The 16,949-nt window shown below is 41.4% G+C and overlaps 1 protein-coding gene across 1 annotated transcript in view; it reads right to left on the bottom strand.

Moving 5' to 3' along the window:
- The window catches only part of ccser2b (coiled-coil serine-rich protein 2b), a 33,814-nt gene extending 20,111 nt beyond the window's left edge, over window positions 1-13,703 (bottom strand). Inside the window, exons 1-4 of the mRNA XM_030774332.1 lie at window positions 12,359-13,703; window positions 11,925-12,127; window positions 1,568-1,658; window positions 232-304 (exon numbers count right to left, since the gene is read on the bottom strand). Coding sequence (XP_030630192.1) covers window positions 232-304; window positions 1,568-1,658; window positions 11,925-12,127; window positions 12,359-13,703 — 1,712 coding nt within the window. The remainder of the gene's footprint in view (window positions 1-231; window positions 305-1,567; window positions 1,659-11,924; window positions 12,128-12,358) is intronic.
- Between the last annotated feature and the right edge of the window lie 3,246 nt (window positions 13,704-16,949).

Raw genomic sequence — 16,949 nt, 5'->3', positions numbered from 1 at the left:
CCACTCTACAAGGTCTCTTTTCATAAAAGCACACATCAGCGCTGAGCCGTCTGACAAGCACTAGTCTGAATGCAGAAAAGCCAAAAGTTTCTCCTAAGCGATGAGGTTCAAACGAATATTGACAGTCAAACACACTTCCTGTCGAGTGCCTAGTGAAGGCTATTAAAGGGGGGGAAGGGGGGGGGCATATTTGGCATGTACTGTTATTAGATGTAATAGGAATGAACTCACTGCTGTCTCCTCCTCCACTGCATTGGCCAGTCTGCCCTCCCTGAGTGGTCCAAATGAGAAATCCCATCTGCATCTGTGACACACACACACATACACACACGCACACACGCACACACGCATGCAGATATGTGTATATTAACACTAGCACGTACGGCCAATAGAAAACAAATTCAGCTCAGGGACGTGGTGAGAAGAGGTTCAAACTGATTTGCCTCCATTCCAGAAATGTACATTTTGTGTGCTTAATCCCACTTCATGTGAATGGTTGGGCACGCTATCATGATTTTAAATTGCACATATTGTTATAAATTGTGTAAATATATATGTGCACATACACACAAGTAAAACTCTGCAACTGGATCTATGATTAATGTGATAAACTCAGAGCAGTCCCATTGCCTCAAGCCACCACAACACTGCAGAAGAGCATATCAAAACTAATATGAGAAAATAACTCAATCTGATGCCTGAGATTCTGCCTCGGCATAACCCTCAGGGGGTTCACATCAAGAGATCTACTTTCTCTCTTTCTCTTTCCTTCTCTCTTTCTTTCTCTCTCTCTCTCTCTCTCTCTCTCTCCTTTTTCTCCACACAGTAGTGTTACGCAGGAGAGGGAAGGTATTATGGAAATTATCAGATTTCATCTTCCACACAAAAGCAGTTCCCGCTCAAGTTGAGCTGTCAGTCTGACTGGGCTGAGGTGAAAGCAAAATGAAGTACAGAGTACTACTGCAGGGAGAGGAACTGTCTACCTTCTACAAGCCACAACTAAAGAAAATGTAGTATGTCTAATGAGTCAACTTTGAACATTTCTTCTATAGTCCCTTGTCTCTGGTCTGAAGTCTGGAAAAATTGCATTTATATAAACACACACAGAGAGACAAAAAAAAACAAATGGGCAAAGTTGTTGACAAAACAAATAAAAACGTCCCGCCTCTTGAAAGAGAGACTGAATTTGCTGTTTTGTTTTTTTTGGTTTTTTTTTTTTATTATTTATTTCCTTCAGCAGAATCACCCCTGTGAGCTCACCCAGGAGAAAGACGATTTACCGACAGTAGCCCAGACTGCCGTAGCGGATGTGTGTTTCCTATCAGGAAAACTAGCAGTAAAAATCTCAGGCCTACTCTTTCACCTGAACTGAACCAGTTAGAAAGAAAAAAAAAAACATCATATCTCCCAGGCAATACAGAGTAATATGGCCATGATCCGGCATGAGTGCAGACTTGGGATAAATCTGAAACTGAATTGAGAACTATCTATCTTCTCCCTCTTATGAATACTGCTCTGAGCTGTTTGAGATTTATAGAACTACTCAGTTTAACCCTCCATTACTCACCACTGTGTAAGGAAGCATCTTCAGGCAGGTCGACATCCAGCATGAGGTCATCTTCCTCCAAATCACAAGATTCCAAATTGTTAAGAACGTCCTTGTGAAGATAAATAAAAACGTAGAAAGATGGAGGGAGAAAACAGAGAAACATAAAACACAGTCATTCACTCAAAAAAAAAGACAGATGAATCTCAAATCACAGTCATTACAAAGTTGTCCTCATCTGACAATTAGAATGGAGAGGGACAACAGCGAAGGTAAGTTCTGTTCTTTAAAGAGGCACTGGCCTTGAAGAATGAGAGAGAGAGAGAGAGAGAGAGAGAGAGGGGATGTGTGCAGTTGTATTTCTCAAAAACTCGTAACGGACAGACATGCAAAAACCCCAGCACTGATGCGGAGCAGGACGCTTTTGTTAGCAAAGATCTATGTTTCATTTACTCGAGCCGTGAGAGGTACGGAAAGCAAAGAAAGCCAGGGTACAAATCGATACATTCAAACCCTGAGTAATGAAACTGTTCCCTATTATACCGGAGAGTGAAAATAAATTGCTTAGGTTTCTTTTTCAGAATGAGCGATCGCAACAAAAGACCGGCGACAAACCAAGGGAACGGGGAACAGGGCTGCTTGGGCAATCAGTCGGAGAGTAACATATTTGAGACAAACATGAGCACTCTGAGGAAGGGAAGGCGATGAAAAAAAAGGGAAGGGGAAAAAAAAATGTAGAGAAGTCCTCCAGTCGAAAAAACAAGCAGTTCGTTTCTGAGCGAAGTGCAGTTATCTGTGGACCCCAGTGGCCCTCACATTCCCCTCAACACCAGCACCTCCCCGTGCAGACAAGCTTAGTCACAGCGCAGGAGTCCTGTGAAATGATTTTTCCTCTTGACAGAACCTCATCCACCCACTGCATGTCATTACTGGATTTCTTTGGGGGCGGGGGTGAAGAAAATACATTAAATATGCTAGATTTGACCAAGACCACATCTTAGAAAAAAAGGGGGGGAAAAAAAAAAAGTATTGACGTTTGCTGGGATGCTGTCCAACATTCAAATTTGTATGTATCAAAACACGAATGCAAAATGTTGAACTAATACTCAATACAATGGACTCATTTTGCACTTTCAGTATGATCAACAGCATAAGGACTCCATAAGAATATATTAGGTAAACATATGTATAAACATGCTCCACTGGACCTTGATTTTCATGTTTACTGTGCAAATTATGTTTACTCTTTCCCTTCAGCACAAGAGGGAAATATTTATGGCAAAGAAGAGAGCTCATTTCAACCAAAACGTCCATTTGTCACTACACACATTACTCATTTTGCTTATGACATTTGGGTTACCACTAATTCCTCACAGGCTTGCGGTTGGCACCAACTAATCCATCCAACAAGTACATCTGCCCATATTTGGCTTCAGTTAAGATGAATTTAAAAATTAGGGCCAAAAAAAAGCAGAATGAAATGTTATGAAAGTAGACCCTGTACAACACTACTGTGTAAGCTGAAAATTAGTAAGCATGGTAATATTTAGCTAGGGGTGTCGAGCTGATTAACTTGGCGAAGGAACTATTGAGGTTCTCTGTTTCACCGAAAAAAGTGTCCTTCAGGTTCCATCCGTAAATGCAGAGAGATGCATACTGACCTTGTAGCACAATAGATAGGCAGAATACCAAACCACTTTTCCCAGTTCTGTTCACTATAAATAGTTTTTTTTTACTACTACTACTACTATTATTTTTTTTACTATTATTATTATCATTATCATTATTATTATTATTATTGTTCCACCATTCCCTGTTAGTGCTCTGAGCAGCCTTTCTGTCTGTCCTTCATTCAGTACTCCTTGCTTTCATTCTCTCTCAGCCAGGATCATTGTGTTTTCCCCATTTCAAAGACATTCATTTGCCATTTTATATTATTTTTATTTATTACTGTAGCAAGAGACCTTCTCATGTGGCCTCCAGAGCGGTTTCAGTACAATTAGAGTGGCCTTCCCAGGACTGCACCACTTAAACCTCTCCCGTTCAAACACTTTCTATCATCCAATTACACTGCTCACTGGTCACTCTAGAGGACGCCTGCTTTCAATCACTGGTTTGTACTATCAGCTCTGTGTGAGATGTTTTCCATTCCCACAGGCCTGAGTCCTTAATTGACTGGTGGGATTGAAAAAAATGCAGATTTTTTTTCTTTCTTCTTTTAGAAGACATGAGATTTAAAGGGCTATTATTAACAAACACAGCAAGGACACATCTAATAATACACCTCACTTTTGTAAGAAGGCAAGTGGTAACCTCCAGGGCCTCAAAACAGTCCAAAAAATGCCATTAAATTGGACTAGATTAATTGGATTAGATTAAATTAGATCGGACTCATTCCATTACCAGAGTTCATATTAAAACCACAGTTCTGCTGGATGAAAAGTAGCTGAATGCTGTTGTGTTAACACTGGTTACCCATTTGTCAACCCCTCTTTTTTTTCCCCAAAAAAAGACAGTGCAAGGATTCACAGTGGAGTTCTGCACACAGGTGCTGATAGGCATGTAGACACTGAGATCCAGAGTCGGTCTGAAAAACAGCATGGGTGAAAATCAGACCCTTTTCAAGCAGAGGCATGACTTCTGAAGTTATGTACTCCCAGCCGTCTGTAAGAAGCAACTGTGGAAATATGTCCATGCTGCTGGGACTCCCATAGAACTCCACCGGTTACAAAAACAAGAGACATGCTTACAATGGGAGCTAGCAGAGTGGAGAGAGAGAGAGAGAGAGAGAGAGAGAGAGAGAGAGAGAGAGAGAGAGGGCTTCTCATCAATATTTCAGACAGGTCGTCTTACCAATGGTGTGTGACAGAGTCTGAAAATACTGAACAAAAACACCAGAATGGCTGCACACCTCAATGCCTGCTATGGCAGTATGGCAGCTCAGATAGAGAGAGAGAGAGAGAGAGAGAGAGAGAGAGAGAGACAGAGCTTTGGGGGAGAAGACTAGAGAAGTTAATGTAGTAACATTCCAATTACCTCTCCATTTTGCACCACTCAGACAAAGTGATGATTAAATGAGGGATAGAGACCCGGAGGCAGAGTGGACCTTTATTTTTCAAAGGGACCAGGAAGCACAGATACAAGCAGAGTGAGTTCAACTCCACCAGACCTCTATTAAAATACAGCTCTCAATGTCAGCTCAGTCTTGTCAAAAGCCCTGACTCATTGTCACTCTTCCAGACATGTTCTGATTCCTCTCACTCCAGGGATGCCTGGAAGGCTCTGTTGCCTGCCTGAAATGCTCTGTTAAGATTTTAATATACCCTACAACAGGTTGTGTCGTCACCAGTCAGAACATTTTCTCACTCACGCATCCTGGCCCCAAGCACATGTCTGGGTGCATTTAGAGAGGGCAACTGCAGTTGAGGCAGGTGAAGGAGGAGAGGAGAGGAGAGGAGAGGAGAGGAGAGGAGAGGAGAGGAGAGGAGAGGAGAGGAGAGGAGAGGAGAGGAGAGGAGAGGAGAGGAGAGGAGAGGAGAGGAATTCCACTCTATTTGGTATAATCCAAATCAAAGCTGAGGGAGACAGAAACAAGGCCCCTCTGTTTCTGTTACTGGTTCTTACACAGGGTGATACACAGGGTGGGTTTGGAGAGGGAATAAGCTGAAGGGTAATGAAATTGTTGAGCGTCATCGGTTAAGTGGAGAGAAAGGTCAGGCCCATCACTGCGTGTGATTAAATCTGCGCAGCAACCTTAGAGAAACTAAATCCAGAGAGAGTCAGGGCACTGTGTGAGGAACTGCATAAGATTACAAGACAGGATTCACTCAAAGCGCTCTAAACATTCTCATCCTTACACACATTCAAAAGTCACTAATACAGTGCTGCAGAGTGTATAATAAAGACACCATTCCCCTCTCTCTCTCTCTCTCTCTCTCTCTCTCTCTCTCCGCTGCCACATTTTCCTATTACCCAGAAGGACACGTGAACCTCCCCACGTTGAGATAATAACTGCAATGAGAGCTAGCATCCATGCTGAGAAAATATGTGCTGCAGAACGAGTTTTAGCGCTCGCATAGGATTTGGTGGGGCTTATAAATCACTGTACACAACTCAAGACTTTCAGCTCCGACAGGTCCCTAACTCCCTGTAAGTATCACCTATTTAGCGCGGATGCAGAGCGTGGCTGGATTTAGCTTACCCTAATGACCGAGAACAAAAGAACTTAAGAGCCCAGCTTGCATAGCCCAGCTAATGAAAGGAGCCAATCTGCAGGAAGAGCATTCGTACTGAAACAGAAAACAAAAAACAAAAAAAAAGAAAGAAAGAAAAGAAAGAAGAAAAAAAACACAAGCAGCCAGAACACAGGAGCTTTGATGTGCGCATCAGAGAACGGATTCAAAAGAGCATTTCGACAAGAGTTCTCAGTAATGAGGTCAAGTCATTCCAAGGTTGACGAGGATCTGAACGAGGAGAGATGATCTAAAAACCCTTGTCCAAAGTCAAAGGTCTAAATTTAATCTGGTCTCCAATACTGAAAGTCAGCATCTGAACTGCCAACAACTCTATTCACCGCACTGATTACAGAGTTGAGTTGTTTTTTTTTTCCTCTCCAAAAAAAAAAAAAAAATGAACGATGCATTTTAGCCTATCAAAATCCTAATGCTACCGATGAACCCAGCTTTCCAAAAAGCAGCTAGTGTGAAGTTTGGCATGCAACTACAATAGGCGGCCCCAGGGGCTGTGGAGCTCTGTTGAGGTAATGTACCCTGCTTGCATATTCTCTGCTCTAACAGTGGAGATGATTATTCAAAGCTGAGCGAGTCGGAGTGAGGGCCCGCAGGGACCATGCGAGGGGAGTAGGCACGTATGAAGTCGGGTGTGACGCCCAAGCACTTCTCTCTCACAGCTCTCAGGATCTTAGAAGATAGCCTTCCCTATCAAGCCGGCCAGTCTGGACCAACAGTGCCCCCCAGTGGACAAACCATTGATATCTTTTAAACATAAATCTATGAAACACAGAACGCTCCTCTAGCACGGTTGATGGATTCGTTTGAATTATTATGCTATTTTAACCCGCGATTTTAAGGGTCAACTACATTTACATAGCAAGAATCCACAAATTTAGCGAACACCAAATAAATCAATGCCAGTATAACTGAATTTATATGGTTGTTCTTCTGTAAGTGGACTGGGGAAGTTACCAGAACATTTCTCTCAGATCACTGCTCCAGTAACATTTCTCCAGAATGACAATTCAATTATTCAAAGTCCTCAAGGGGAGCAAAATGTCATAGCGTTGATCTTTACTTTAGAGTTAAGTTATATGTCTTCTAGGAGAGCTGAAAGTGTACCGAAATCACCAACTAAAGCCATCAATAATCGGACTTTTCTACTCTCTCTACTTTCCTCCCAATTACCGAGTGGCACATTCTAAGCACTTAAGTCCATTCATTCCAGTGCTAGGACTGATTGTGCAAATTTCCAAGTCATGTCCCCTTGACCAGACTACAAAGTACTTTTAAATGCTTTGTCTCAGCACAATAAGAGCACATTAAAGGCCGGGCACGGACGCAGTGCCAAACCAGGCTAGCGAGGGCTGTCCGAGGAAATTCAGCACACACAGGATGATAACCTTCTACCGTGCTGACGTGGCTCATCGGGGCCCCTGTGTTGTGATGTCTGAGTGTGACAAACATTTCTGCACTAGGCTTGATGGAAGGAAAGAGAATGGAACACCGTCACACAGAGTTCTCTCGCTTGGCTGCTTCCAGGATGAAACACGTCCTCTCCCTCCGTCCCTACACTTCAGCGCGTACGAGCGTACTTGTGTGACTGATATTCATCGGTTTCTACTTGACCTATTTTAACCAACCCTTCGAAGCGGTACTCTCAGTTTTTTCATGGGTTTACAGATTGCTTTAAAACGTAATTGGTCTGAATGGTTTGACTTCAGTATGTTCATCTTCCAAACCCTGGTAATCATGTATCCAGCTCCTACACCCTACTCATCTGCACGGCACTAGTGAGGTCTCATTAAAAAACAAAAGACAGAGGAAGAGAGAGTGTTCTTCAAAGTCTCATCACACTGGTTCATTCACATCAACACAGCAAGGCCTCCATGTGACAGCCACTGGTATAATGAGACTACTTTGACTCTAACACCTGCCACATACTTATAATGAGTCCTATCTGGCTGAGGAGATGTCTTCGTTTCCCTGACCATGGACGTGCACATGATCATGGTAAGACTTGCCTGTGTTTCTGTTACCAAAATATTATCTCTAAATTTAGAGGGGTTCTCTCTCACACACTCAATGAAGAAAATTTGTACTCTGGGTAGCACAATGCAGTACTACAAAATTTTATACTGGTCTGAACATGGACAGCACAAGACAAAGGGCCATAGGTTTTAAAGATGTTTGCTATCTTTAACTTTACAAACAGAAAGCCTTTGAAAAAAGAAGCTGTGCAAACACATAGAGAACCTCATTTTTTTTCTCTAAAATTATTGGAGCCAATAGTAATCTTGCTGCAGTCCAAGATTGCAGTTTTCTATTATTAATCAAGTGATGAATCCTGCTCCTGTAGATGTGTGTTCTAGCCAAAATACATCATTACAATGCAATAAATTTTTGTTATACTTACGAGAGACAATTTTAAATAGATCTAGCAGTGAACAGACATCAGCAAAGTTGAATGAGACACACACTTTACCTCCTAAACTCCTTTTACATGATTATTGAATGTATACTCCATGAAGTTGTGTCCTAGTTAGTATTTTCCATTTGCTGTCTGGATCCCACTCTGACATGTCTTTCCTAAGCTGTTTTGAAAAGTCTGTCAGACAGCGTCCTTCATGGTGTGAAATGCTTATTCGAAAAGACAGTTTTTGTAAGCAAAAATTCGTGACACAAATTCTGGGCAAGGTAGTAGTTCCTCAACTAGAAAAAACCCCCACTGAGTCTAGTTTTCACAACAATCACAGCACTGACATCAATCAATAACCTTAGTATCAATGTTAATTATTTATCTGTGCTTGCACTTTTGGACTTTAGTGCAGCATTTTATATGATTTACCATTAAATACTTGTTACATCTCCACAGAAACTGTGTTGGTCTTCCTGCACCATGCTTAGTTGATTTGATAGTTAATCTCTGGTTGTCTTTGCCAAATATCAAAGAATAAAGAGTACAAAGTGAGGAGTCTACCACGGATTGATTCTTGGTCCATTCCTCTATCATTTGTACATGCTCCTAATTGGTAGAATTTTCTGTTAACATGTTGTTAAATTTCATAACTATGCAGATGACACGCACAGTTATATCTCTAATGTCTTTGATCCTTAATTAACTTTTTGATGAGCACTCCAACTGGATGTCCCTATCTTCCCAGCACTAAAGGAAGATGACACAGCAGTCGTCCTAATTGGTTCCAGAAAACCAAGAGGACAATACAATCATTTCAAACTCCAACAGTGTAGATCCAGACGTTAAAATTTTAGGTGTTACTTTTGACTTCGACCTTCAGTTTACATGTCATATTAAACCAGGTTATGAAGACTGCTGTAATGCATCACTGCCGCATCACTGCTGCAACGCTCTCTCACTGGCCTGCCAAAAAAGGCTTTTCATAGATTAGACATACTGCAAAACACAGAAGAAAGTAGTTCAACCAAAACAAAGCAGAGAACTCATTTAATTCACGCATTTACCTCATTTCAGAATTGAATTTAAGGTTATTTTACTTGTTTTTAGGGGTCTTACTGGTAGATGCCAGATCATGAGGGCACATTAGAATGTTTCACAGATAACATCCAGGACATTCTCAAAGATCTGCAACTTGTATTTCACAGAATTTTTATAGTATAATTTTAATGATGCTCCTTCAATTTCAGACTCTTTATGTTTGAGCAGTTTTTAAAAGATATCTCCTTTTACTTCTGTTCCATCTTCTGAAATTTCATGAGGTCATTTTTGTTCTTATATTCGTAGTTTTAACTTGTTACCATTTACATCCTTTTTTTTTCTTCACAATTGTAAATACTCTTCATAAAGAACGTTTGTTTAAATGTCACTCAGTTTACCATGATTTTACAGAGCCGAACTCTAAGTCAATGCTGCCCCCAACAGCATGTTGTTAGTACAACATGATCACAACTGCATTAAGCAAATCCTGCTGCAGCCTAGCCCTGTAGATGGTGCAATGAACTCATTTCTAGACTCTGCAGAACACAGAAAAATATGAGAACAGATACCATTTATACATCATTAATGAAAAAACCATGCACAACACATCTTGGAGGCTGCAAGTCACTAAAGAATGTACACTCAGTGATATTCACCAGTTCATCCAGTGATGGTCACCAGTTCATCCAGTGATGGTCACCAGTTCATCCAGTGAAGACAAACGCAAACATTCTCAAGACCATTTCCATTTCTATTATCACAATATAATGTTAAAACAGTGGTGCAGTCCTCCAAGGACCTTTTTGGCATGAGCCAATACCTTTGGTGTTTTGGGAGGACAATCTGTATATTAACGTGTGAAAAATTTCTTAATATTTTTAAATGAAAGCCTTAAAACAGGTTCAAGTTCCTTAAATATGTTCCCGGTACATATTTTGGAATTATTATGATAGGGAAAGAAACTGGGGAAATGATGTGCTATTGTATCACCTCTACACCTTTGGAAAATATTCATTTTTTCTAGATTAATCGAGGGTAATTTCTCTTGGACAGTCCACATTTTGTACGTTTATGGAACAGCAGTATAAGGTTTACAAAAACACCCTTTGTTGATTCTTGTCACCACAGCTGGTTTTCATTACATCAAGCTGTCACTAGGGGTCTCTCTTAGATCATTTATGGATTGGTGTGCTGTATCAACACGGCACTTCAAGCGTTCTCATCTACTGGATTTTTCAAGGAGAGATGACATGTTCAAATAATGTGCAAAAATTAGGTTTAATTTGATCAGTTTAAATGAAAATGATTTTTGATTTCTTTTTCAAAGAGGAAAAATGGCAAAGAGAAATATAAAGAAGGAAAGTAAGATTTAAAGGGAGAGAGAGAGAGAGGGAGAGAGAGAGAGAGAGAGAGAGAGAGAGAGAGAGAGAGGGAGAGAGAGAGAGAAAGATAAGAAGAGAGTAAAAGAGATCAATTTCCTCTACACAGAGATTAGGGTATATCAGTACTAATAACAGATCAAATTCAGCTGGTAGTGTTACTCATTAACTAGCTTGTTTTCATTCAAGAGAGATTTAAGATAGACAAAAAAACGGGAAATGCATTATATCTTAAACCTTGCACAAAAAGATTTGAAATATTATAAACCTGGAGAGATTTAAAATACATTTTAAAATATTTGCAACCCACTCTAAATGGGCTATGTCTTACATCATTTTTTGGAAAAGGGCACTTATTTCCATTACAAACTAAGATAAAATAAGTATTAAGTGCATGATGTCATTTCTGACCACATAGGTGCTGGAAGTGCACAGTCATTCCTTGGTTTGCCTTTGATTCCACTATATCTCCTGACCAGGCCTGAAGCTAGCAAAACGATTGGCTGCTGAGATAGGATTGGGGAATCACCATAGGCAGCAACCAATGAGAGCCTGAACGGATGACACCATTTAACAGAATACAATTAATAGCCCAGCTCAAAGAACAGGAAGCAGGGGCTCCAAATTTTTAAAGAGAACCCATCCTTACCAAATTCTGTGCTGTCTATTTCAGCATCAAACACGTTCCTGACTAAAACAAGAGAAACGCCCTGACCCTAAACTATTTTGCCCTTTGTAAAAGTCATACGTGGAAGCTAAAGTTCAGTTGAAAAGAGCTGTTGTCAAGGGTTAGGTGGAATTAAGTCTATGGAACCTCCCAAGCTAAGCTGCCAAGAGAACGGAATCACATTTCTTTTCTCACAGTTGAAAATTCCCCTGATAGAGGAGCTCTGCTTTTCTCCGTTGGTGAGCATACACATGCCACTGCATTTTCTGTTTGAGTACATGCAGTATTGAGCAAAGGTTAAATGCAATGTACATGCCGACATAGATCAGGATCTGTTAATGTCAGCATTTGTTGAGAAGTTTACAACCCAAAGACGCTGTTTACCCATTAAAATATACAAATGATTAAAACCTTTTTGCACATTATGTTATGAATATATAAATAGGGGCTGATTTCCCCAATAACCAACAAAAATTTGTGGGTAAGATACTAACATGTAAAAGGGGTGTGCAATGTACTACAGAGGAAAATGTAGAACTATGCTGGTCAGAGACAAAGAAAATACATTCATCTGTCAGGACAAACACCTGGTAACATCACAGACAAGTTTTCAGTGTAGTGACATCTTACTGATAGGACTCACCATGCTGTTGAGGTCAGAGTTGTAGCTCCCACATAGCTGTCTACTGCTACCCAAATGTTCCAGCCCCTCTTCATCCCACATGTATATACCCCCTGAACTATCAGAGGGCGAGAGGTCCAGTGAGGAGCCATTTGGGAACTCTCCTCCTGTGGGAAGGCTCTGGTTCAGATGGCAAGGAGAGATCTCTAACTCCTCTTTACTTCCTACAAAGGAACAAGAGGAGCAGGCAATAGTATGAGGGCAATCATTTGCATAAATATTCTACATATATCATATTCAGATATACTGTATGGTATCTTGTTCAAGGATAATGCTTGCCCCGATTTACAGCAGCAATAAACTATATATGGGTAGACATGCACTAACTTTTGTGCTGGGTGTTAAAATACAGTTTGTGTATAACCCCAAGAAAAGAGTATTCATTTCAAACTCACCTGTAAGTACTATATCTCCCCAGTCTACGTCGTCAGTCAAGAAACTGTGTGAGTCTGTCACTGGTGACACATCACAATACTGATTTACAGGAGCGTTATCATGTGCTTGTGAGTCTGATTCAGCGATCTCTCCTTCGTGGTTGTGCAGTAGCAACATTCCACTTCCATTACCAAGGTTGTCAAAGTCGTCCATGTACTCCTCACTGGTGTCATTGCGCTCAAGAGAGGAGGTCGAGGAGAGAGACATGTCTTCTGCGACTTCCATCGCAGGGTCCAAGCTGGGCTCTGTCTCTTTAGACTCTGAAGGCTCCTCAGGTGTTATTCCAGTAATTTCTGCATTACTGTTCAGATCTGATGTGGGAGATGGTGTCTCATTTGATTCTTTCCCTTCCCGTGCTGACTCAGAGTCAGCCAGTACCTTCCTTACCTGAAGCGGCTGTGGGCGCTTCATGAACGTCGGCCGCGTTAGCTTGTAGCTGAGCGCTGGGGATTTGTTCCCTGGACAGCTGGGCAGAAGGGACTTCATCATTGTAGGTGGCAATGGGCATCCCGTGCCAGAGGACATTGTTGGTTTCGCTATCATACTTTTACCGACACCGGTTATATTGGGGCCGGCCATGCCATTGGGTGATCTGGCTAATGGCGACTTGGCCAAAGGCCTGGGCATCTCCTTGGCCACATCAGTGGCCCGGTTAAAGGAGAGGGAACGGGTTATGGGCTGATTGGTCGGGGACGGGAGTCTTTTGAAGTGCGTGAAGCTATTAGACCTCACGATGTTCTCCTGGGAAAGGGATTTTAGGCTGTCACTGGACTGGGACAGGCTACTCAGCCTGCCCCTCTGCGAGGAATCAGGACTCAGGCCAGGCCCTGAAGAGTTAGAGTGTCCAGCCCCGCCACCAACCCCATTCATACTGCTCCTGCCATTATACAGACACTGTCCAGGTTTGGAAGCAGCACTATAAGTGCTGCCTCTGTTGAAGTTGGGGATAGTCCTTGGGCTGGTGGTAGACACCACAGGGCCAGAACGCCGCACCTTACCACTGGGTGTAGAGGGTTTCTTAATCTCCCTTAATGGCACCGGTGACTGAGGCTGTTGCACAGAACGCGAGCCTGTCCTATCTTCCTCCTCTTTACAGTCTACTTTACCTTTCTTCCATTTCATAGAGAGTGATGGGGGCATCTGAGTGAATCCACTCTGACTCCCTTTGGTAACACCTTTTCCCCCCGTAGAGCAAACAGGAACAACGGATGCTGTGGGCCAGGCACTGGTGGCACCTGGTGGGCGAGAGCCAAACTTGGGCAGCCTGGACACCATAGTGGGCTGTTTGAGCGCCTTGTGTTCCATTACCTTCCTGCTGGACCATGGATATAAGCACAGAGGCTGGTGCTAGCTGCAGGGGAAATAAACAGAAGGGAAGGAAGAGAAAAAAATTAGTCACAACAGCAATTAATAAAAGTTTCTTGTACAGTGTGATATGTTCATTTTATGATTTAATAAAGCCTCTACAAAGACAGGGAGAGTTAATCTATATGAAACAGCTTGATCCCATAGTACTCAGTGAGTGTTTCATGACCAGAATTAACCATGTTGTTTTTTTTTTTTTCTTGAAAAGATATGGGTGTGTCGTCTGCGTGCGTGCATACTGGTCAGAAAGGAGGGGCAGAACCAGAGCATGTCTGAACTAAGCAAGCGTTACCAAACATGCTTCGAGTCATTACCACTCAGTTCAGCCAATCACAACATCTCTCCCCTTGCCACACTACCAATCCCTGCTGCTGGCATTTAAAGGTAACAGCCCCACCCCTCAGAATGAAGCACCTCAACCTTTCTTACCATAAATTCACACCTGCTTCACAACCAAATGTCAAGTGCCTACGCAGCACTAGAACTATGAATGAAATGCGCCAACTCAAGCTGCAGACAGGGCAATTAAGTGGGATTGAACCTGTATTTTAGCATTCAAAACACATGGAATCATGTGGAAAGCATAAGCCCAGAGGCTAAACTAAGAGGTGGGAAACAATCTTGGCACCAGTGAGAGGTTAACAGGAGGCAATGTTCCTGGGCTACCCAGTTCTCCGCATAGAATCACGTGGGTGTTCTGTATGGGTTTTGGCAGAGAAACACAGCATGGCTAAACAGGGTCTCCCATTATTCTAAGTGCAAACATACAAAAGGATGAAAAAGCTGAACCTTCATACCGCAGTTCAAGGTGCCCACAGATACGTTGGAGGCGAAAGCATGACCACACAGATATATCTAGATGCCTCCTTGTCTTTCAGAAAACAAAATTCTCATTCATTTGGCTAGCAGAAAAATCCACTCCCATGACCAGAGACCATAGCTGTGTATGCTGGAAGCTAAAGATGTTCTTCTGATAATAATAAAAAAAAAGATTCCCATGGCAAAGTGTCAAGTGTCATCTTTCTCAGAACTGCTGAGATACTGTCTACTCTTCAATCATGGTGATATTAAGTGATAAAAAAAAATATTAGGCCATTTACTAAATTTATGCACCTTTTCCAGAAAAAGGTCCCAAGACAACTAAAATATATTTTGAGATGCGAAAGTAAAACTATGTAAGATTTAATCTGTCACCAGCTAACAAACCAAACACACCAGCACATCCATGACAATCAAAAAGACCAGGGAAAGATGTCTCCAAACATTTTTTCACTTGAGACATTTTGGAATTCACTATAAGAAGCAGGCGTTCCACTGAGAGTCATGTTTCTGACATTACATCACCTTGTCCTTCAAGGCTGACAAACTCAACAGCTCTTTTTACACAAGGCAGATAGCGTGTCAAGATCTGATATCAAACAAACACACACCCTGCTCTCTGACTAACACAGTGCTACTGCTAACAGAAAAAAAAGAAAGTCTTAAGTACAACAAATACTATTTAAATGTTAGCTCAGAACAAATACAATAGCAAAGCCAGTTTAGCATACCTTTGTCGCAAAACAGTGATGAACAGGTGAATTTCAGAGAAAACAATATTCATAGGTAGGGATAGCTCACAGCAGTGCTGTAAAAAGCACAGATACCTCACTCTAACTCCACAGAAGCCCAAAAGTCAGAGAAGCTGAGATGAGTCTGGGCTGTTCCATGTCTCTGAGGGTTTACTCACCAATCAATAAAGCACTGGCTTGAATCCATCCAGGCTCCACACATCATGACTAAGGATAAAGACCATAGACTCACTCTGCATGTGTGTGTGTGAGTATGTCTATTAAATCAGCACAACCTGTGTCTGTGAGTGTGATCCATGCATAAAAACAAATAATAATTTAAATATAAATTATAATAAATAATGTGTTTTCTGACATTAAAACACTGTAGTTTGTGTATACATCACGTTTTACAGCTATTAAAATAGTGCTAATGCTATTTTAACCAATATATCTTCTTTTAGCACACAAAAACAGAGAGTATAACTTTGTATTAATATTCAATACTTGTTAGAAGTTCATTATTTTGTTTGCAAAATAACTGTTAGTTCTACAGGTAAAGAATACAAAAGCATTTTTATATACCCATCTTGAACTTATGTTTTTATTAACTTTCCATTTCCAGTGGTTACATCTGAAGCTGTTGTTGATTACAAATGCATGGAACAAAATCTTTTATCATCATAAAAAGACATACAGCTTAATCATAGCATATTGTGTATTAAAAGTTTCTTAAGGAACATCTTTAATTCAAAAATCATATCAGCAACCCATTTACCACGGTGTAAACTGATATGTAGCCTGCAATAGTGGATTTGTGCACAGTACGTTTCAGGCAGAGAGAAAAGCATACGATGCTCTACTGCAGTGTCATGAGGTTGGTCAAGGACAGTGGGCACGTAATGATGAATGGAACTATTCTGTGCTAATGAGTTTAACTTCATTCTCCGGCTCACAGGCATACCTCACGCACACGCTCACACACATTCTAAAAAATGATCTCCTACATCACCACCGATCCGCTCGTGATGTGGCCACATATCTTGAGTTTTTAGGAGCTACGCTGACACTGGCTGTTATACAGTGCCCTCAGCACTGCAGTTTTGACCTGACTGTGGGAGTGTGGATGTGTGTGAGCAGTGATGTGAGGTAAAGCATGGGCCTTTGACAACACTGTGGCAGAAACGTCAACTCAAGCGCAGAGTGGTATTCAGTAGAGATCAGCGGAATATTGATCAGATAGGCTGAGCATAAAATCAAGCATAAGGAATGAACACAGCTGCCCAAGGAAGCACAGCATAAGACGTTTTTTTATTGTCCATAATATACTTTTTCATATTGACTAAACGTCTCAGGTAACTTGTAGTCAAAGCTCTACATGAAGGTTGTTGATTTTGTGTTTTAACGAAGCTATAAACTAATTGGACCTTCCTGGAGCAGAAATCTGATACCTCGTAACATCACTACTTTAATTCAAATTTTTCCAGCAGATTCAGAAATGATCAGTGACCACACATACAGCCACAAGCAACTGACTAGCACACTTACACACAATCTGACCCATATATTCTAAGCTTTGGAGACAATCCTTACTCTAACCTCAGGGCTTTACACTGGGCCATGCCAGACAAGGCTT

This window comes from Chanos chanos, chromosome 5, assembly GCF_902362185.1.
Source record: "Chanos chanos chromosome 5, fChaCha1.1, whole genome shotgun sequence".
NCBI classification, from domain to species: Eukaryota; Metazoa; Chordata; class Actinopteri; order Gonorynchiformes; family Chanidae; genus Chanos; species Chanos chanos.
The sequence above is the reverse complement of the archived record's forward strand: the minus strand, read 5'-3'. Positions and strand labels throughout refer to the sequence as shown.